The sequence below is a fragment of the Botrytis sinoallii genome (assembly GCF_014898435.1).
Source record: "Botrytis sinoallii strain Bc 23 chromosome Unknown BSIN_017, whole genome shotgun sequence".
Lineage (NCBI taxonomy): Eukaryota > Fungi > Ascomycota > Leotiomycetes > Helotiales > Sclerotiniaceae > Botrytis > Botrytis sinoallii.
This window is the reverse complement of record NW_024066044.1, coordinates 207,059-228,848: the sequence shown is the minus strand read 5'-3', so window position 1 is coordinate 228,848 and position 21,790 is coordinate 207,059. Positions and strand designations below refer to the sequence as shown.

Genomic DNA, 21,790 nt, shown 5'->3' with positions numbered 1-21,790 from the left:
TATAGAGCTTATACTAAATTATATTAAAAGCCAAGAATATTCTAAATATATCTAGATAGCTTATTTATATAGAATCGATTATATTATACTCTCAAAACGGTATAAAGATAAAACTATCTTTTGTAAGATAGGCTATATTAATATATATCAATATCTTTTATTAGAATAGGAAAAAGTTTTATTAAATCAGATTAATAAATTAATATAAAGATTTATACTTTCTATAAATATTATAATTAGGAATTTAGTAGAAAAAATAAAAGAATATTTTATAGAGAAAAACTGAATAGTCAATTTTGTTAAATAATATAAAAGTTATATTTAAAGTTAATATTTTCATTATATTGATAATTTGTATATCAAGGTTAATAATGTAAATATATTTAAATATTTTTATAATCTTATTAATATTATTTTATATTATTATTGATTTATATTATTTAAAAAAACTTTTACTAATCTTTTTTTTTATTTATTTAATTAATAAAAGTAATTATAAAATATAATATTGTATTGAAAAACATATATAATTAAAATAAGAAAGGGTTCCTAATTGATTTTGAAAGAATTATGAAGAGGATAATAAATATTAGTATATATAAAAGAAATAAAGTTATAAAAACTAAATAAAACGAATCAAAAGAGTTTATTACTCTTTTAGTATATATAACTACCAACAATACAGCTCTACTATTTACTTTAATCTATAAAGGAAAATCAGGCGATTTACAAAATATATAGATTGATAAGATAGATATAAAAAATCAAGCTTATTTCGAAGCTTTAAGCAATAAGTGGTTATCTAATACTTTTAGATTTAATTGGTTTATAAAAATCTTTCAATACTATATATATCTAAAAACAGATAAAGAATATCAGCTATTGATTATAGATAATTATTTTAGTTATATCAATATGGAATTTATATCAAAATATAATGAATTAAAGATTATATTGTTGATTCTATCTCCCCATTTTATATATTGACTACAACTATTCGATATAAGCTATTTCCTTTTCTTTTTGATAAATTATAGTATAGAACTCAACAATTGGATATATAAAAGCAAAGATTTAATTAGTATATCGAAATATAACTTTTGGGCTATCTTTAAAGTAGTTTGGGCTTAATTTACAACTTTTTATAATATATTATAATCCTTCGAAAAAGCGGGTATTTATTTATTTAAAAAAAAGGCTATTATATTTAGTATAAAGTTAGAAAAAGTTATTATATTATTTATATTGATGTAGTTTATAAAAAATAAATTTAAAACACTATATATATCAAAAGCTTTATATCAATTTAAATTAGAATTTTAACAAAATCAGAACTTCGAGATTACTTCGAAGCTTTTTAAAGCTGTCTTTGCTAATATAATTAAAGTTAATATTCAATTGTATAGAGCAAAAGATCTAGAAAAGGCTCTAAAGATAAAAAGAAGAAAAGAATTTATTTTAAGTATTTAAATTTTATAAAAAAGGAAACTAATAATGCTTTTTTATATTTTTTTTTTTAGATTAAAAAAACTAAAATTTTTTCAATTAGAGAAAATGTTTATTATAAAGCAAAAAAAGGAAGTTAAGATATAGAAAAAGGCTAATAAGAAAGCTAAAAAGGAAAAGAAGATAATTAAAACTAAAAAAAGAGTAGTATAAAGGAAAATGGATTATTAACTTATAAGAAATATTAAAAAAAAGATTAAAAGAGTTTATAAATCAATAGGATTTTCTATTAAAAGAGATTTAAAGCTTCAAAAAGATTTATATATTATAAATCTAATATTTAAGAAAACTATAGAGCTCTTTAATATAATAATAATAAATAAATCAATAATAAAAGAAGAAAAAGGGATTATATAGTCAAAACGAGGCTAATAGATTAAGATTCCTATAAGATTTAAATAAGGAAGTTTTAAATCTTCTTTTCTAATCTATTATATCTTATTATACTCTTAAACAACTTATAGCTTTATATCTTATTGAATATATTTATTATTAAATATTGAAGTTATCATAAAATGAGTTTAAAAACGTGTATGATACAGGGACGTGCACGATATAGGGATATCGGTTACCTGAATGGATGGAGCTGGTGATAACCTTAGACAATCCAAGGATTAATCCGAATAAAACAATGTGGCTGGTGTCACGCTTTTTGAGCTGACTATATTTTTGAACTTCATAATTCCAAGGTTGCTTTTAACTTTCTACTTTTTATGACCAAGCCTCAATTGATTTATAATGTGGTGATCTCGAGTTTATGGAAAATCGATTTTGGAAAGTGTATTCCGGTGTTCAATGTTATTAAATATACGAAACGAAATCACTCATATCAGGTAGGCAAGACAAATAACCAACATTGTAAGGTCTTATATGGTGAAACATGTAACTCGCATGGTGTCCGAAGGTATTACATGTAGAAGATGTATATTTAGATATTTATAATCCTGTAATCATGTCACGAGAGGTACTTTCCTATACAAGCCAACTACATACATGATGGAAGGTTTGCTCCGGTATAATAAGTCCATCGATGATCTCTCTCCCCCTTTATCAGCACCTACTTGTATCCGAGATTGACTCGGAATTTTGTCGAGTTGGCCATCGTTACTACATATATCAAGTCACTTGAAAAGATTCATATTTTATACCAATACTTCCAGTCAATTCGTCGGTTAGTCAGTCAGGGTGAATGTGTACATGTCTAGTACCGTCTAGAGTATTGATGGAATAGACAGAATGTCTAGTTGATGATTGTCAGACAGCCAAACTGCTACATTTGTCAAACTCGAGCACAACTCAAAAGGCTGACCCGTGAATGGACAAGTTTTCAATGGTATTATGCAACGGGAATTCCACAATTGCATATACTCAGTAGCACATGGAGTATCTTCCATGTGCATGTACTGGTACAGTAGGCACCTTGTTAGTAGTATCCTTCCGCGTGTTTCCTTTTTCTCAATTGGCCACCGCATCTCGCTCCGCCCAGTATTGTATCACATTGCCAGTGAAAATCATTGATACTCGACCACCTCAGCTCCTCAGTCACCTCGTTAGACCAATCCTCGTGTGAGGACGATAATCCAAGTTTCGAATTGAACGAATGATAGGATCGCTTGAGTTTGTTAAGGTTAGCTGGTTGTGAGTGCGGGGTAAATCACAGATCGTGTGCATTTTTAGTGTTGGTAAGGTTACTACAAGTAGTAGTTTCAAGGGTCCCTGTCTTCCCGTACGTCATGCTTGCTACTCGAGTTGAAGCTTGATTTCCCATTCCTCAAGTTTATATAGGTAGGGGGTTGCGGTAGGTGGGCAAGCGACTTCTCTAGTTCCCTTCCCTTCCTTCCAAAAATAAAGTCAAACTTAATTTCATTATTCTGGTGAAGTCGTGAATGATGCTACGGCTCAATTAACGACGAGACTACTCTTACATTCTTCGTAATACCAACGCGTGATACTCCAAAGACCAAAGATACCCAGATACTCAGATACTCAGATACCCAGATACCCATCTTGCTTTGTTTTGCCCGTCGCTCATACTTGGTACGTATTATCTTGTTTGTCCCTTCCCCTCCTTTCAACTGCACTTTCTAAAGAGAAATGTCATCAATCAGCCTCCTTCTAAATCAAGACCGTCTATTTTCTTGACAAAGTCAACGAACCTCAACAAACTCATATCCATACATCCTACGTGATTCTCTCGATTCTCGCAGACCCAGCCTAAACAGTTTCACGATGAGTCCTTCATTTGCGCAAGGTACTTTCTCTCCCAAATCCATTCCTAGATATCTGTAGGCTAACGGTATGGCACACAGCGAATCCATTCGCGCGACGAGATACCCATCCAATCCAAGCAATCTGGACATATAAAATATGTACAATTATATCCTGGTTGTTGATGGTAGTAGTCACCTTCTACTACAACTTCCACGCACCTCAAGATGACAAGCACAGTTGGCGTCATACCATTTGGGAGCAGAATAAGATACACCACACACCGTTTGCTATGAATGCTTTCATTGCTTCATTCTATTGGTACGATTCTATCCTACAGCATCCAAGAGCTTACATTATTAACACATTCTTAGGTTGTTCCTCTTCATTCTTCAAATTGGATATGTCCTTCACCTCTTCAGCGACGAAGTTGAACATGTCAACGCCGCAGCATCAGTTGGAAGTCATTTCATTCTGAACAATCTCTTGCAGTTTGCATTCGTCATGCTATTCGTTCGATCTCACTTTGTATGGGCTGAGATTATATTGATCATCAATTTCTTCAACCTTTCCTCTCTCTACTTCCGTCATAATACCACCCCAAGATTCATTCATATGCCCGCTACCTCTGGTCCACTCGCTTGGACATTTGTAGCTTTGTATTGGAACGGGGCTATCGCCGTTGGAGCTCACAACCTTCCTGCACGTATCATAGCAAATGTTGCAATCTGGGGCATCTTAGTATATGGACTCTTCTTCCTTGCTGCTTACAAGGTGCGTTTGAATGATTCAGAACTCTAAGTGTGAACCACAAAGTTTCTAGAAATACTGACTAGGTATTAGGATTACACCATGGGATTTGCCCTCAGTATCATCACGGCAGCCATCGGCGTTGGTCAATTCTTCACAAAAGTATTCGCTCTTCAGTGGATCTTTGCTTTTACCATAATGGGTACTCTCTTCCTTGCTACATTGATAGTTGCCGTTCCTGGAATTTTCGGCAAGGAGATTTCATTCAGAAGAGAAACTCCACTCGCTTCGGAGGATCAAGAGAGAGCCCCTCTTTTGGACGATCACTAAATTGATGGAAATGACTGGGCTCTTGTGGTTCCAATCATTACCTAGGTATAACTTGTTCATGGATATCTTAATATAACGAGGTTTAGTCAAATTCTGAGATCCGAACTTGATGCAGGAGGGCTTTAAAATAGTACGGGAAATTTGTGGTATCATGTCTTGGGGACCCTCTGGGTTAATAATAGGTGTTACGCATGGATTGGGGGATGTTCTTCCATTTTTATTTCTTCTTTTGGTTGTTTGACGGATAATGCGAAATCTATCACACTTCTAGGTTCAGGGCTATCAGACAAATTGAATCTGTGTATGCATCAAAATTGAATCATTCTCCTTTATATGGATTTTTGCAACTGGATTTGTCTTGATGACCTCATGCCTTTTGCAATAATTGAGTGACCATCTTGCAGGTTAGAAGTCGAACCTACCTAGTGTAGTGATTAAAGTCTTTCAATTGCCAATACTTCTAGTGTACAGATAAGTATAATGATGGATTCTATTCTCATTGAATTGATCAATAGGTGCTGAAACCCAGCAAAGTAGCAATAAGTCACTATGTATATATACACTGAGAGGCTTTCACAAGTTGGATGCTGATGAAGGTTATTAGTATTATTAGTAGACGCGGAAATCCGTCTCATCAGGTGTTTTCGCGTAGTGGGGCCGAGCTTCTGTATCGGATAACAAACTTTGGGGAGAAAAAACCTTCGATAACACAATTCGATAGATACAATTCCCCTCATGTCTTTGCGGATGAAGAGCGACATGTGTAGCGCCACTATGAGACAAATTTACCATACAGCACCTATATGACCAATTTTCACTCAATATGCCACGAGCATTCCCTTTTCCTGTTAACATTGGAACCGACATTTGCAGAATCAGTCGCATTCAGGATATCCTAACGAAGCATCAATCGAAATATGCACATCGATTTATCAGAAGGATATTCACTCCACAGGAGCAAGTGTGGTATCGACCGAGGTTATTGCCATTGATCGAATACCTCTATTTTATGGAACGAAGGGAGTTTATTCAAGGGAAAATAGAAAAGCAAGAAAGATGGAAGGCGAAAAGCTTGGAGGCGTTGATCGGACTCGTTACGCCGAAAGAGACGCCTCTGCTGAATAGTACTGCCGCGAATGATAGCCCTGTCGGTTCTTTGATATGGCCTACCCACGGCGCGCAAGAAGATCTGAAGAAATTGACAAAAGAGGAAGAGGAATCAATTTTGCTTCAATTGAAAGAAAATGTGCACGGAGTTGCGAGGTTTGTGGCTGGCCGGTGAGTTTATTGAAGTCGAGATTCGCGCAACAGGCTATGGCTAACTCCACACTATTCAGTTTTGCGGCGAAAGAAGCAGCGAAAAAAGCATTTAGCAAAAGAAAATTGAATTTCCACGACATTACAATTGACAGCCCATCTCTGGATAACCTCAGGTCTAGAGCACCCGTCACACTCATAAAATCAGCAGCAGGACAGGAGGACCAGATAGTACCGATGAGCATAAGTCATGATGGAGATTATGCGACTGCTGTGTGTATGTCTTGTGAGGACGTTGCTCCTCCACCTACGCCGGATCTTCAACAGATAGAACCTATGTTAGCCCGCCTTCTCGATGAAATAACGATTAAACGATTGGAGTTGCCGTCAGTATCATCCAGATCTTTAGACAAGGACAAACGAACACCCGATTCAAGCTTGAAAGATTCTACTTTAGAAAAATCTTCGGAAAGACTTTCGACTCCACTCCAGAAGATACCGATAAAATTGACAAGTCCAATTACTGGAAGGTTGTCAGAAATTTTGAATTCTACTCCGGGCGGTGGATCAAAGGTCTCGGCTCCTGAAGTCAAGGAAGATCTGGACGATTCCGAAGTCTCGGATCTTGTTCAACCTGGGGCCTCTTCATCTTCTATGAACGACGTGATTGATAATAATTCGGATGTTTCAAAAATTCCAATCCATGATCCGTCAGAAGCCTCATTGCCCGCATCTAATGACCCAACGATCAGATATCATTTGAGTCGTGCAAGTGCTTTCAATTCTTTCAATGTTGATCTGCTGAACGAATCCTTCAACCGTAACTCTCCTGATTCACAAGCCAGAGGATTTAATTATAAGGGCATCCAAATGAGTGGCTACCAACCGACCGAAGACACACAGAACAGGACAGAATTTGTACAGGAATCTGATAATACTCCTTTTTCTCAACCCAAAAGTCGTCCATTCACGTGGATTGGAAGGTCTGACAACCAATCGACCGAATACCCTCAACATGATCGAGGTTTTTCACAACCATCTAATGATGCTCTTGTTCATCGCTCTGATGTTTGGACATGTAAATCGGAAGGATGTGGTTGTCAAAACAGTATCTATGATCACCGGTGTGTGAACTGTGGTACCGAGCGCCTTGAGGGTTGGGCCAATTGGATAGATCTAGACAGTAAATATAATGAAAGGTTGGCAGAATCCTCGAATCATGTTGGGCTCCCATTTAAGATCGATCCGGCTCAAGAGGAAGAGAAAAAGATGAGGATAGCAAATCGTCAAGCGAGACTACACGAACGATCGCAAAGTATCTATGGATTGCCAACTTATTTAGATCCTAAAATAATCAAAAAGAATGTCGAGAACAGTCTTAAAGTCATAGGAATTCCCCTCGGCACAACGAATGAAGAATTAATCGAGGCTTTCAAGGGAAGATGTACAGCCATAAAAGGATATGTCAGGTATTCGAAACGGGGCACTGTGTATGGTTCAGTCGTCTTGTCACGAGAAACCGAAGCAAATAAACTGCGACATATGGATAGAAAACCCAACGAATTACCCAAGATCAGGGGCCACAAGCTAAGAATGGTCAAGGCGGATGATTGGCTCAAAGCATTCCTGAGGGAGTATGGATCAGGCGCTCGGATTTGGGATTGGAGGGCGGATTTCTGGACCACGGATGTTTTCCATCGCTACGATAAGAAGGAGTGTGAGGAACATGCGAAAGAGCAGCTGGAGGTGTGGAAAGAGATTCAGCGAAAGGAACAGGGGCAACGGGAAGCGGATGAAAAGAAGATGCGGAAGAAATTGGCAAAGTTGGAGAAGGGTTTGGAGGAGAAGAGGACGAAAAAGTTGGCGAAGTTGGTGGATGAAGTGAAGCAGAAGTTGGAGAGGACGGAGAGGGAAAGGTTGAGGAGGGGGTTGAAGGAGCTGGGGGGAGAGAAGGAATAGATTGGATTGGATTGCATTGGATGGTGAGAGGGGAGAGGGAAGAGGGAATAGGCCTCTAGATGATGTTTAGATGTGAGGGCCTTGAATATCCCTTGCGCTGTAAGAATATATATGCTAAGATAAGAGCTTTTGTACATACCGTTATATTATATATTATATACATATATTTCTTCTTCACTCACTTCATTTCACGCCAATTGACCAGGTTACGTATATTATATCCTTTCCCAGCCTACCTAGTGTAATTAGCAGAACTATCTAACCACGATGACCTAATCCCTATATTATCTAAATGTGAGTATCGTATCTGCATAAGATCCTAATGGAATGAGTGAGTGAGTGAGTAAGGTCTCGATGAATTCAATCTACTCTGTATAGATATCAAGATAAGGAAGAGAGAGTTCTTGCTTATTTGGCTTTTTATAGTTTCGAAAAAGATCTTGTACACTTATTTTTGTATGAAATGTGGGAGACGTGTGAGAGGTGTGAGATAAATAAATAAATAAATAGCAAATGAGTATTTCTGATTCTTTATAGATGGATAGATAGATAGATAGATAGATAGAATCGGGATCGGGATCGGGGGACTTCGGCGTTTTATTTTCTTTCTCTCTCTCTCTCTCTCCTCTTTCATCCATCTCCCCAAGTATCCATCTATATGAATCAATATATATATATATACATATATATGATATGTTTCCTCCCTCCCTCACTCACTCACTCACTCACTTATACCCAACAACTCATAAAGCGTATCTATCTATCTATCTATCTATCTATCTGGTCTAGTCTAGCTGGGTAGGTAGGTAGGTAGGTAGATATAGGTAGATAGATAAACAAACTTTCTTCGAGCGAGACGGGGGAAGAGAGAAGAGAAGGGAGGAGTCTGGATTGTGATTGGAGGTTGAATTTTGAAAGTAAATGGATAGAGAGAGGAACGGAGAAATGAAGAATGAAGAAAAGGAGGAAGAAAAGGAGGAAAGAGAAATGAAGAGATGAAAAGATGAAAATATATTAATAGGTACTAAATAAAATACTCGTATGAGAACTCAGAAGCGAGTATTTAATTAGGCGAAGCTTAGGTACCTACATACCTAAGGTACTCTATGACCTAGTTTTCGAGATAGAAAACCATGACATCATAGGTAGTCAACTGTTATGAGTATTCGATTATCTATTTATATCTGCTGTTTAGACCTTGAAATTTTGCATTTCAACCTCTGAAAGATTGTCAAAGCATAGGAGTTGAATAAGGATGAGAGTGTCTAGTACTTCAAAATTCTATGAGTATATGTGAATTCTTGATTTTACTTAGCGGTTTGATGGGTGAAAAGGAAGTCATTACATAGTTTGAATCCATTGAATCTTCTGATTAGATCTGGGAATCGAGAACTTTTGCTTTCAGGACTGCAGTTTACATATGGTATCTGAGACCCTTTTTCAAGATCACTAATTCTCATACCATCAAACCCCATACCCTCGCACCTCACAGCATCACCCCTCCTCAGACCCCAAAAAACTTCCCCGTACTAACATTACACCTACTCCACCACTTCCTCTCCCACAAACTCGCCCAGAAACATCCTGGCAAAAAAACCACATACAAACACCACGCTGGCCAAGGATCCCAAATTTCATACGTGCCATCTTTCCACAGTAATACATGTTTACCGAATTCCCACCATTCTTTTACTAGATTCGTGATTCCTTTTTGAAAGCTGATTAAGTGGTATATTGGGAGAAGGACTTTCGTGACAAAATCATGACCGATCCAATAATAACCCCCATTGACGGCTTGGGGAAGGGGAGTTATTGGATCTTCGTTTTCATGGAGTGTGGTTAAAGATGTATCTCCATTTCCATTTGTGATATCGTCGGATAATAGTGACAAATATGCCTCTGCCATTTCTTCCGCAGAATCATTGAGTAGAACCACAGCTGTGTGTGCGCGAGGATTGCATTCAATAGGGAAGAGTTCTTTTTGCAATTTCTCAATTTCCTTAGATGAAGGATGAAGAGAACCCTCTGCGTTCTGAGCAATTTCCTCATCAATTAGAAAATCGAGAGAGAAATGTCCGGTGATTGGGGAATTGGGAGTTCTTTCCGCGGCGCGCTGAATATACAGAGTAGTGTAGTGAAACATGGCTTTTGCGAGAGCTGATGGAGGCGGGAGAGCTTGGTAGTGCATTAACATGTCTGAAGAGCGACATGAGACGAACGCATGGATTTTGCCTTTGAGAACAATACTATGTGTGCAATATTCTCTGCCCTTGATATATTGCTGAAGAACAAACGGTCTTTTGAGTGAGGGGTTGAGTTTTTGAATATGTTTATCTGTTTGTGTGCGTGACGGAGAGGGAAGCAAAGTCATATCAGCTCTCACACTATCATCGACCATTTCTGGTTTCATGATAAACTGTTTATCGACCGATGATCCATTCTCCGGGTGCAAGATCTCCAAAGCCTCTTCACACGAATGAATCTTATACGTAAGCGGTACGTTCAAGCCCAACTCCATCGTATATTTAATGAAGGAGAATTTCTCATGCAGCGTCTCCGTCAACCCCACCCCAAACTGCACCGCCGCACATTTCGTATTCCGCTGCACCATTTCCGCTGCTTCCCCATCTTCAATCGCAGACGCGACGCCCGAACACGATACCCATAAGTCCACCTTTTCTTTCTCAATAAAATTCACAATATCCCTGGTATATTCCTCCGCGCCCGATTTCCCACCCGGCTTCCGCAGACGGTAGAATTTTCGGAGCGATTTGGAGAAATGTCCAGAGACGGGGATATAGTATGGTTCGAAATCTGCGCCGATGACCCGGTGGCCTGCGCGGTAGAAGGAGCGCGCGATGCTGAGGCCTTTGCTCATTCCTACCCCTGTTACGAGGATTGTGCGGGGAGGGGTTTTAGAGTTTGTGCGCCATTTGCGGGGATGTTGGATTTGTTTGGGGGTGATGAGAGGAGATATGAGGGTAGAGAGTATAGCTATCAATGTTAAAAGAGGAGTAAAGGCTGCGCAAAGCGTAATGAGGAAGAGATTCTGAAGGTAGTGTGGAATCACTGGAGAACGAGCGTCGAGAGGCATTTTGATTTGATTGATGTAAAGAATCAAATCATTGGAATGTTAAGATGTCAACATGGACAATTGCATTTCTGGAAAAAGGTTTGAAAAATGAGTTAGTTACATTGTGTTGTATTTATTAGACAGTTTGCATATTCGGGGTTTGTTGATATTGACAGGAATGATGACGACAAGACTTCGGTAGCGTCGTCCCACGATGACTTTGTTTTCCGAACAACATTGGCATACCTTAGTAGGTATGTTAAAAATCATTCCTAAAATTGCTCTGGTTTTATCATTCTACTGCCATCAAATGAATGAAAATATCGTAATCTTCACTCTTTGGAAACATCGAAATAAAATTAGATAATGTAAGACCTAAGAGAACATTAATATGTAAGGTCTTTAGCTCCGACTACTCGGGTAGCTACGAGTACCTAGTTTCAAAAGACGTGGCGTCATGTCAAAGAATGTAAAATGTAGATCCCCCACTACGTTCTCTACGACTTATTTGCTCTGATAACGGATATAGAAATGAACCTTACGAATTATCGATTCGTTTTGAGAATGATTTGATCAATATAATGGTATGTGTGAAGCTGTATTGGTTAGTCGTTTAATTAGCTGATGTCTTTATCTAAGTTTCTTTGTACATGTTATTCTGTTGCCGGTATCTATTCGTTATAGAGACATACTATAGTAAAGTAAAGCACTCTATTTGCTTTTTAAATGTATTTGACTTCTCAACCCAATAAAATAGAGTTCTCTAATAGTTTAACAATAGCACTAATCTTAGGCTTACTAGCTCTCCCCTTGGCTCTCTCACCCACTCTACTTAAAACACTCAACCTTCAGAGAGGGTGGATTTCTTTGAATGATCATTCCTTTTAAAGAGTCATTATGAGATTATACTATGAGCGCTTGTAGGTCTACGACAGTAGCTTTACAACAGCTTCATGCCCATTCTCAGCAGCCCGTGATAACGGCGTTCGACCAAATCTGTTCCTGGAATCAACTTCAACTTGGCCGGTTGCAAGTAGTAGCTTCACAACAGCCGCGTGCCCATTCTTAGCAGCATACCATAGCGGCGTCTGATTCCGAAGGTCCTTCGAGTCAGCTTCAACTTGACCAGTTGCGAGGAGTAATTTCACGACACCCGCATGCCCCTTTCTAGCAGCCATTGATAACGCTGTTTGATAGAGAATGTCCTTCGCGTCAGCTTCAACCTGACCTGTTGCGAGTAGTACCTTCACAATAGCTTCATGTCCGTTCCTAGCAGCAAAATGTAGCGCCGTCCGGTTGTTATTGTTTTTTGAGCCAGCTTCAACCCTGCCAGTCGCGAGTAGTAGTTTAATAATAGCTTCATACCCAGCCTCAGCAGCCCTCGATAGCGGTGTTTGCCCAGTGAAATCCTCTGAGTCAACTTCAACCTGGCAATTCGTGAGTAGTACTTTGACAATAGCTTCATTCCCAGTCAGAGCAGCACAGAATAGCGGCGTTCGATAATATTTCCCATCTTTTGTGTCTGGATAAAGTTTTTCAAGTAGCAGTTTGATGGTATCGTCGTGCCCTTCATGAGCAGCGAATGATAGTAGTGTTCGACCACCTTGACCAATCGGGCAAAGCAGAGGGCCTTTTTTAAATGCTGCCATATAATTGCTTCTTGCTTTTAGAAGCCTCTCATCTGCTTCTAAATTTTCATACAAGTCATCCATTATCTCTACATCATTCCACAATCTAATTGCTTCATTTAAATATCCTCTGGAATCTGCACTTGGAAACACTAATGTTTGACCATGTATCTTTACTGAGGTCTCATATTCCCCCTCATCTTTCAAGTTTCCACAGGAACTCTCCCAGTTCCAGACAAGTGAAAAATACCGCAAGAACTTTATTGTTGACTGTGAAATTTGAGGCCATTCATAACGAGTTGACATATTTAAAGGGGTTGCCGCAATCACAACCACGGCAAAGTGATCCTTACACAGCCTGATTATCGAAGGTTTCGAAGCTCCATATAGAAGGCAGATGATGTCACGTTTTCGGATGGGGTTTGCCGAAGCCTGAACTGTCCATTCTAATGCATAATCTAAGCCCAGCACCGTGCGTCTACCGTCGATAGTTACATGCTGTCTATCGTCCCTCTCTACCGAGGATACCCAGCCCAAGATGACGCCTTTGCTTTGGATCACCACTCTCTGTCTAAAAGTCTTCACATATATATATGGACCAAGGATGAATTTGACAACTTGCTGGAATATCTCTTCCCAGGAAGTCTCGTAACTGGGCTGCAAGCCAGCCTTTTCAGGATCGTCAGAGCTCATACCAAGTAAAGCAAAAACCTTGTCGCGACGGTCAGTGGCTTGGCGGGTATGGAACATATCTATCAACTCAGCTAAAGATCGTATCTCTAGGGAGAACCTTTCCGACAAATTTGCTTTCAATTTAGGTCGGAGACCAGCTCGCTCTATTATGTCAACAACTGAAGGAAGAGTCTGCAGTTCTGGACAATCTGTGTAGGAGAGCTCTAGGGACTTCACCCCCATGCAGAATGCAGATCCAGCAATGGTTATCGATCCACACATAATTACGACATGTTGAGCCGCGGCAACTTCCTGAAGCACCTGAAGTAACCATGTCAATATCGTCTGGCAACTTTGGCTGAGAATATGTTCCTCACCCAGATGCGTTGGAACCATGGATTTTGAAGAAGTTTGAGTATATGTTGCTTCTTTACCACTTCCTTTGAGTGCTTTCTAGACTCTTCGTTAGAAGCTACTTGTATGTCCTCAAGTGCTCCCTTTATTTCTTCTATCTCCTCTCCAAGCCAAACTACAACGCGACTCGCACTGTTATAAATCCTTGCCATAAGCTGAACTTGCTGTTTTCTCTCTTCATTGTTATTCTGGTCAATGCAGATAGCATCCACCCATAGGATCCGTTCGAAAGAGTGATCACGAAGACGTAACAGAGCAGCGTGTAGGTTCATCGTGACCTGAAATTGTTTCTGATTCACAGAGATAGGCAGAGTATTGTGCGGATCACCCCATACATAGGATAGAGCCTCATACAAGTGAGTTCGTGGAGTTGATCTTCGTAGAGAATAATCTCGAAGCTCGCAATGTAAAGGTGCAGCCTCATCTTCACTTGGTAACAGTCGAAGCAGGCGAATGTTTTCGCCGTTTTCCGGAAGCGATGAATAGGAATAGGAAGACATAGCAGGGGATATCACACATTAAAGATTAACTTGAGATGGATTTATAGATAATATAGAGACTAGTAGAGCCTTGTTGAGGTGCATACCTAGAGCTCGCTCGCAAGTGCGGGGTTGTCAGCAGCACGTGATATTTAACCTTATGCGCAGCTGACCAAATTGCGCATTTGTGATATCGATCTATGATATTCAGCTTGCACTCCGTGATATCTGGATGACGAAATAGAGTATCCTACGTAATCATGGAACGGGAATTAGCTATGGAAAAAACAGAGAATGGTAAGATCCATTTGTAGTGAAATACCCCATTGCTGACCTTTGTAGGAAAATCCTCGGTTCGTGAAACAAGAGAGCAATTTTCATTGATGTGCTAACTGTTCTACATACTACTACCGAAGAGCACACTTTCCATGATATTTTGGACTCGAAGCATCTTTTAACAGGCTGATAAGTACTTTTACTACACTACCGACAAAAAGAAGTAAGACTACATGAACGGTTGAAGACTTAGGTAGACCGATCGATCAGTCCACCATCCCAACAAAATCCCAACCCTTCATCAAGCAACAACACACCCAACCAATCGCCACACCTTTGTCGGATCGTCCTCTACCGCCCTCCATGCATTCAGCAAGACTACTGCATAGTCTCCTTATATCTTCCCCAATGCTCGATCATTCAATCTCACTATACCTACTAATCATGCCTATCCATCATACCTATCATTTGAATCCCTTTCCCACTCCAAACCTCATTCATCCACTTACCTACCTCGACTACACCCACCACTTTACTCCCTTAAAATCCATACAACCCCAATCCCCAATACAACCACAAGTGAAAATACTCACAGATCAAATCAAAACTCCAATCCCCAGCCCCCAACCACCTACTACCTCCCCGATTCCTCACCAGGCAAACAAATGAATAAGCAAGCAAACAAACATCCCCTATAATCTAGATTCTCCAACAACTCGACACAACTCAACTCGATCCAATCCATCCAATCCCACAACCAGAAACAAGAACAAGACCCCCAATCTATAAACCAGGCAACCATCAATAATATTCAAACGACATATACAAAGATTTATGCATAGGCAGGCAACCTAGAATCCATCCCTCCCTCCATTCCTCTCGCAAATCCTTAACCTAAAAACCTACCCTCCACTCTTCCTCCCTTTAATCTCAATTTCTTACCCCCTCTTCGCTTGAAGTATAGAATTGCGTACATCACATCATGCCATAACATATTATACACACACACCACACCATATCATACACATCACACCATACCACACAATACCAAGCTCATAAATCCTCATCAAAACACATCTCCTCTCTCATCTCATCTCCCCAGAGCCTAAAAACTCAGAATCTTAGAACATATAAAATCTTTAAATTTCCCTATTATCTCCCCATCTTCACTATCAAGTGAATTTCATCATCATCTAGCTCAATCTCCATCTCATACTCATGCTCATTCTTAAGCACCTCACCTCCTTTCCTACTCCTCCATCTTCCATTCCCCATCACCATCACCATCACCATCACCATCACCATCACCATCACATCACCATCACCCACCATCACCATCACCATCACCATCACCATCACCATCACCATCACAATCACCATCACCATCACCATCACAATCACCATCACCATCACCATCACCATCACCATCACCATCCCCATCACCATCACCATCACCATCACCATCACCATCACCATCACCATCCCATCACCATCACCATCACCATCACCATCACCATCACCAATCTCATCATCTCTCCACTTCATAAACCCCCTCAACCATTCCCTCCTCCATTCATTCATGCATCCACCCATCCACCCACCCTCTCTACCAAAATTAAAACCCAAATCCCATTCCCAATCCTATATCTAGTGCCAAATACCCATTTCCATTTCCATTTCCATTTCCATTTCCATTTCCATTTCCATTTCCATTTCCATTTCCAAACCTATACCCAAATTCCAATTCCAGTTCCAATTCCTCCTGTCCGTCCATCCATCCATCCATCCATCCATCCATCCATCCATCCATACATCCAAAATCAATACCCAAATCTCAATACCCAAATCTCAATACCCAAATCTCAATACCCAAATCTCAATCACTCAACAAATAAATAAACAAGCAACAAAATAAAATAAAAATATAATACAACCTCCTTTCTTTCTAATCTCTTTCTCTCTCTCAAACACACACACACACGCGCGCAAGAACCTCCCTATTCCCTCCCCGCACACCACAAAAAAATCCATGTGCATACACATAATAACCAAACCCAACCCAACCCAACCAACCCAGATAAACACCCGCAGCCTGCACCATAATCCTCGCAAAGCCATGTATCAGAAGATGAAAATAAGAACAATCCGCTACCTATACAACGAATGAGCCATCTTCTTCGAAGTTTCATTCCATTCCATTCCATTTGATACGAGTCGAATTCGTTTCACCCCGCCCCCGAACCCTCCAAAAACATCCAAAGAAAAAATCCCGCTCAAAATAAATGGACTGTGGTAATAATGACGATATATAACAAACAAACAGATATGTATGTATGTATGTACATATATACGTATACATAAACATGCGCCTGTAATTTTTCCACCCCAAAACGAGACAACGAAGGATGAGAATAGCACAACACAACACAACATAACAACATAAAATTGGCTCGATTTGACTTGGCTCGGCATGCATGCATACAATAAAGTATATAATACAAGAATCAAAAGATGAATAATAACGACACGAAGGATGAAACACCTCAAAAAGAATTCCCTGGTCCGTCCCCCTGTAAACTCCCGTCTGGTAAGTTTTAAATGCATGTCCGCCTGCCTGCCTGCCTATCTGAGAGGTGAAATCCAAGCGGTGGATTCCCGACCGTTCGTTCCAAACCCTAAATTTGAACCTATCCATCCATCCATCCACCCATCCGATCGCATTTAATCCAACCCAAATCCAATCCAATCCAATCTGCCAAAAATGAGATATTAAATTTTCGTTCCTTGAAAATCACAAGATCGGAAAGCGAGAGAGGGAGCGAGATAGATAGAGATAGATGTGCACATGGTGTTCACGAATTAATTAATTAAATGGCTTCCGCCCGCCCTCCCGCGTGTATGGGATTTATTTCCTTCTCCGAGAGGGATCCGGATTTTGCAGGAGTCCGCCGATATCCACCCGACTACTACGATCACCCTGTCCCCTGACATCCATTGGAGGTGCCTGTCCACGGATGGGCGGGAGTTGCAGATCCGAGGCTCGTTGAGTTTGCGTCTGAGTTTGGGGCTGTGAGGGCGCTTGTGCTTGTGCTTGTTGTGGTGGTTGTGTTTGGGGTTGTGCTTGGCCTGATAACATATCACCCATGGGTGCTTGCGGGTAATTCATTTGCGCGCGGGAATATTCCGGCGCTCTTGTTGGGGGTTGTCCATATGAAGAATTATTATTTGGCATGGCGACGGTTTGCGCTGGAGGTCCCGGATTGCGATATGCTAACATATCACTCCCAAAAGGAGGATTCGACATGAACGGCGAGGTTCTCGGGGTTTGAGAGGCATAGGATAATTGGCTCGGGGTTTGGTATGCATAAGTGGAGTCACGAGATAAGGAATCTCTCGAATACGGCGAAGATGATTGTTGGAATGCTTGCGGCGTGGTTGGGATATGAACCACCAGAAGCACAAAATAAATCGAATCCTTTTTCGCGAGGCCCAGTTGTACGTGAAAGCCCCTCTGCTGACCGTCTGGTGTCTGGAACGTAAAGACTTCTGGTCGATCAGTTCTCAATTGCTGCATCTCGTTGGGTGCAAATGTCAAGGACTGAATCACCCTATCCTCCTCCTCTTTCGAGAATATGGGAGGGAGATAACTTGGATCTCGACTTCGTCGCTCATCTTCGAATCCGCTCTGCAGTCGGAAAATCTTATCTCGATCGCCAACACTCACAATATCATGCAACTTTCTCCCCACGACCGAGTGTGCACCGACCACTCCCGAAAAAGCCTGCGTTGTTTTGGCGATTTGCATTTCCATGGTGAGAAATGCACATGCCGGTTCATAAGGTACCATGCGCTGATTTGTCGGCATCGTTTCCCCGTAAACGTTGGTATTTATTGGTGTGGGAACCATGGAGTGGTTCATTGGATTTCCTCCTTGCGACTTCAGAACTCTGTAGCCGCTATTTCGCTGGGCGTCGGAATATGGAGTCGAAATCGAAACGTCGCCAGTAGAGAACATGGGCATGGGTCTTCTCATAGTATCTGCCGGCGGTGGATAATTCGATCCTGCTCCTTCGTATCGAGGCTCGCGCTCATCCCTCAGCCTTGGGCGCCCCCTTTTCTTATGCTGAACATCCACACACGTATCCTCCTTCCCATTGCTTAGACATCTCGAACATGGCCGTTGAGCTAAGAGTACAGTAAGATTAGTATTTGAGTATTCTGAGCTGAGCCTCAACAGGTTGCGCAATAATTATGCTTATCTTATGATGTTTAGGATTGTTCGTGAAGTTTGGAGGAATTTCTGTGCGGAGTTGGACCGCTTGGTACGTATTTGAAAGTTTCAAATCCATGGGTCATGATTGTCCCAGAGCTTTGGTTGAGTGTTTAGCCAAGCCTAGTACAAGAGCACCTCGTGTTGTACAACACCCTGCCTAGTACATGCTGCGACATACATGGATAGCTTAGGGTCGGGAACATCCCATGGTAAACATGAGATATTCCTCAGCACTCCGCACGCCACACCGAAAGATTATAATTTATGCGTGTTTGACGTGAAGACGGAAAATATAGTCGTCACTTGATCCAACTTTCAATTTTGCACTTGTTCGCCCGCCCCCTTAGTGCCGAACACGGCAATTCAAATCACCGATCGAGCCGTTGGAGCTGCCAGTAATTGTAGTATTAAGCTACTGGAGCATGTTACTAAACAAAAACATTGCCTTAACAAAGATTTTAGTGCCCTGGGCTTATGATGAAATCATTTGCCTGATAAAATGTATTTTCATAATCATTGGTATTCTCGCTTGAGAATGTAATGATATATTTGTTCCCGTCAATCGCACCGAGGACAATCTTTTGCCATTGAATCTTATTAAGAGTGCCTTTGGGTAGTGGATAAAGGTACAATCAAGTTTAATGTGTGGTTGAAGATCTTGAAGGGGAAAATAGCATGCGCTCAAACTAGAAACTTTTAGAAACGTACCGTCACATCTAGACTAAGTCAGCACAAGGCACAAAGACATTCTAAGATCACTTACCTAAGATGAGCCCTTTTGCAAGGTACACAAGCAGATGCCACATGCCCTTTAGTTTTTCTCTGTGACTTTGGAGAGATGTAGCCGGGGGCTTCCCCAATTGATTGTCGTTCCAGTGCTGGATATGGCGCAACCTGTTGAGCGGCATATAGAGCATGAGGGTGTTGATGGGGCGCCATCTGCGGCCGAGGTTGCTGATATTGGTATTGCGCCGACATGTCTTCCATCTGATATTGTGGATATGAGAGCTGAGGTTCGGGCTGGTAATTCCTTAAAGGTACACCACCTCTCATCTGATTGAAATGTTCTTGTTGAGAAACGCGTCCATCTCGGAAGACATTTCCCGTTGACCCATAGCTTCCATGACCGCGATCGCTGGAATCCAGGTTGTGTCTACCGGGAAGTGGAGGAGACCCTGACATGGGCGGAGAGGGGTATGCCCAAGACTGAGCTCCGTCGGGTACCGCTCTGGCCCAACTCAAGTCAAGAGAAAAGCGAGCCAGGTCTGATTTTCCTCGCCGTTCACCGAGCGGGACAATTGAATAATCGACTTGGTTCGTTGGAGATTGCATGGAAATAATCGTGTCCTAGTGAGGTTGCAAAGTCCTCAAGAAGGTCAACGCTGCTTTGATGACAGCACAATGCCTCCTTAAAGGTATATATAAGATGCGCCGGGTTGTTTCCCAAGCGGGATACCCTTTTCAAAATTAAGAGGGTATATAAGTTCGATTTCCTATTTGTTTGACAATGCTATAGCTTCATTTAGTATATTGCTTCCTGAATGCTCAACATTGGCTGGAACTAACCTGCCCGAAAATAAATTTCAGAACTTCAAACGAGACCTGAATTCAAGAAGTTTAAATGGGACTCTAGAGCTTCCAGTCCCGAATTATGCACGAAGAGCGTTGTCGGAAGAATAACGAGGGCCGCTGTTCTTGAGAATTGGTAAGATGGGTTTGGTTTGCGCTACTTCCGAAGCAGACTGAGACAAGAAGGACGAGACATATACTGAGGTAATACTGCAGATGCGAAATGTTCGTGACTAACTGACGTGGACGGTGAGCTGCAGCATGCACCGAACAATCTGTGTTGATGTGCAACTTCCGTGGGAAAATGTTGAAAAAGCTTGGGGAGGATTCCGAGGGAGGGTACAAAGGTAAAATTCTTGAATCTGGGGATGATATTCGGGAAAGGGATGAACTTGTGATAAATCGTGGTGGGGTGAAATCTTGAGGGCAAAGAACTAGGTTCGTAAAGGCCGTGAAATTGACAACGGAGATATAAATCAAGATGAAGTGTTGGCGTATCTTGGGAATAATAAGTATTTTTCCAGGTAGATCCAAGTGATGGGTTCGGAGGAGTCAGGCAAGGGTCAAGGAAGGGTCCGTTTGGTGTACCTTGAATGATTGTATGAAGTGGATCGGATTTGTTTAATTTGACTTCAGGTAGCTTGGATGCTTATCAAGATATATATTATTGCGGGTATTGAAGGTAGGTGTGTTTGAATTTTGAACTTTGGAACAATCGGATGAATTGATGTATGAGGTAGGAGGGGTGGGGAGTGGTTGTAATACTTTGGGAATAGCTTTCTCTCTCTCTGTCTGTCTCTCTCTCTCCCAAATTAAAAAGCTTAAGTTAATAATGAATAGAGGGGAAGGAATATCAAAAAGAACAAGTCCCAGTGAGATGATTCAGAAGTTCAAGTGAGTGGGTGATATAAATGAGTGAGAGTGTTGAAGTAGAAGTAGAGGTAGTTGAATTTACGTAGATAGTCATGTATTAGTCGACGACCGATTTTGGTGTAGTATATGTAAGTGTATGGGATGTGTATAAAAGTGTGTATAGTGTATAGTGTAAAGTGTGTAGTGTGTAGTGTAGGAGTGTAGTAGTGTAGTGTAATGTAATGACTGTACGATAGTTAGACGTGGGAGCAGGAGGTAGGACGACTTCGGTTGTATGTTGATATGTATGGGTATGATGTGTGTGTATGTATGTACCCAAGTATATTTTGGATGGGATATAGGTATGGATATGTATGGATATGTATGAATATGTATGGAGATATTCTTTTTGGAGCTTTACTGGAGATTATACCGATTTTACTTAGCGCGTCTGTTCCTCTTTACTCTTTCTCTCTCTTTTTTCCTTTTTTTCCCTCGTGGAATGTGTTCGGCTCTGCTGCGACGCAACGTGAGCAGGGAGTAT

At 40.7% G+C, this 21,790-nt stretch overlaps 5 protein-coding genes across 5 annotated transcripts; 2 read left to right on the top strand and 3 right to left on the bottom strand.

Annotated features, from left to right (window-relative positions):
• Positions 1 to 3,735: 3,735 nt before the first annotated feature.
• Positions 3,736 to 4,794, top strand: EAF02_008786 (uncharacterized protein; the record flags this gene model as incomplete). The annotated part of the gene is made up of 4 exons (XM_038904834.1): positions 3,736 to 3,757; positions 3,816 to 4,035; positions 4,089 to 4,488; positions 4,558 to 4,794. The coding sequence occupies 4 exons, from the start codon at positions 3,736 to 3,738 to the stop codon at positions 4,792 to 4,794; spliced, it is 879 nt and encodes a 292-aa protein (XP_038755244.1).
• Positions 4,795 to 5,617: 823 nt separating this feature from the next.
• Positions 5,618 to 8,010, top strand: EAF02_008785 (uncharacterized protein; the record flags this gene model as incomplete). The annotated part of the gene is made up of 2 exons (XM_038904833.1): positions 5,618 to 6,072; positions 6,132 to 8,010. The coding sequence occupies 2 exons, from the start codon at positions 5,618 to 5,620 to the stop codon at positions 8,008 to 8,010; spliced, it is 2,334 nt and encodes a 777-aa protein (XP_038755243.1).
• Positions 8,011 to 9,514: 1,504 nt separating this feature from the next.
• EAF02_008784 (uncharacterized protein) lies at positions 9,515 to 11,104 on the bottom strand (the record flags this gene model as incomplete). The annotated part of the gene is made up of 1 exon (XM_038904832.1): positions 9,515 to 11,104. One exon carries the CDS (start codon positions 11,102 to 11,104, stop codon positions 9,515 to 9,517), a length of 1,590 nt encoding a protein of 529 aa, XP_038755242.1.
• Positions 11,105 to 11,853: 749 nt separating this feature from the next.
• EAF02_008783 (uncharacterized protein) lies at positions 11,854 to 14,641 on the bottom strand. Its single transcript, XM_038904831.1, has 3 exons — positions 14,611 to 14,641; positions 13,761 to 14,526; positions 11,854 to 13,704 (listed from the first exon to the last, which is right to left on the bottom strand). The coding sequence occupies exons 2-3, from the start codon at positions 14,295 to 14,297 to the stop codon at positions 12,010 to 12,012; spliced, it is 2,232 nt and encodes a 743-aa protein (XP_038755241.1). The 5' UTR covers positions 14,298 to 14,526; positions 14,611 to 14,641; the 3' UTR covers positions 11,854 to 12,009.
• Positions 14,642 to 17,457: 2,816 nt separating this feature from the next.
• EAF02_008782 (uncharacterized protein) lies at positions 17,458 to 20,157 on the bottom strand (the record flags this gene model as incomplete). The annotated part of the gene is made up of 3 exons (XM_038904830.1): positions 17,458 to 18,737; positions 19,534 to 19,541; positions 19,589 to 20,157. 3 exons carry the CDS (start codon positions 20,155 to 20,157, stop codon positions 17,458 to 17,460), a joined length of 1,857 nt encoding a protein of 618 aa, XP_038755240.1.
• Between the last annotated feature and the right edge of the window lie 1,633 nt (positions 20,158 to 21,790).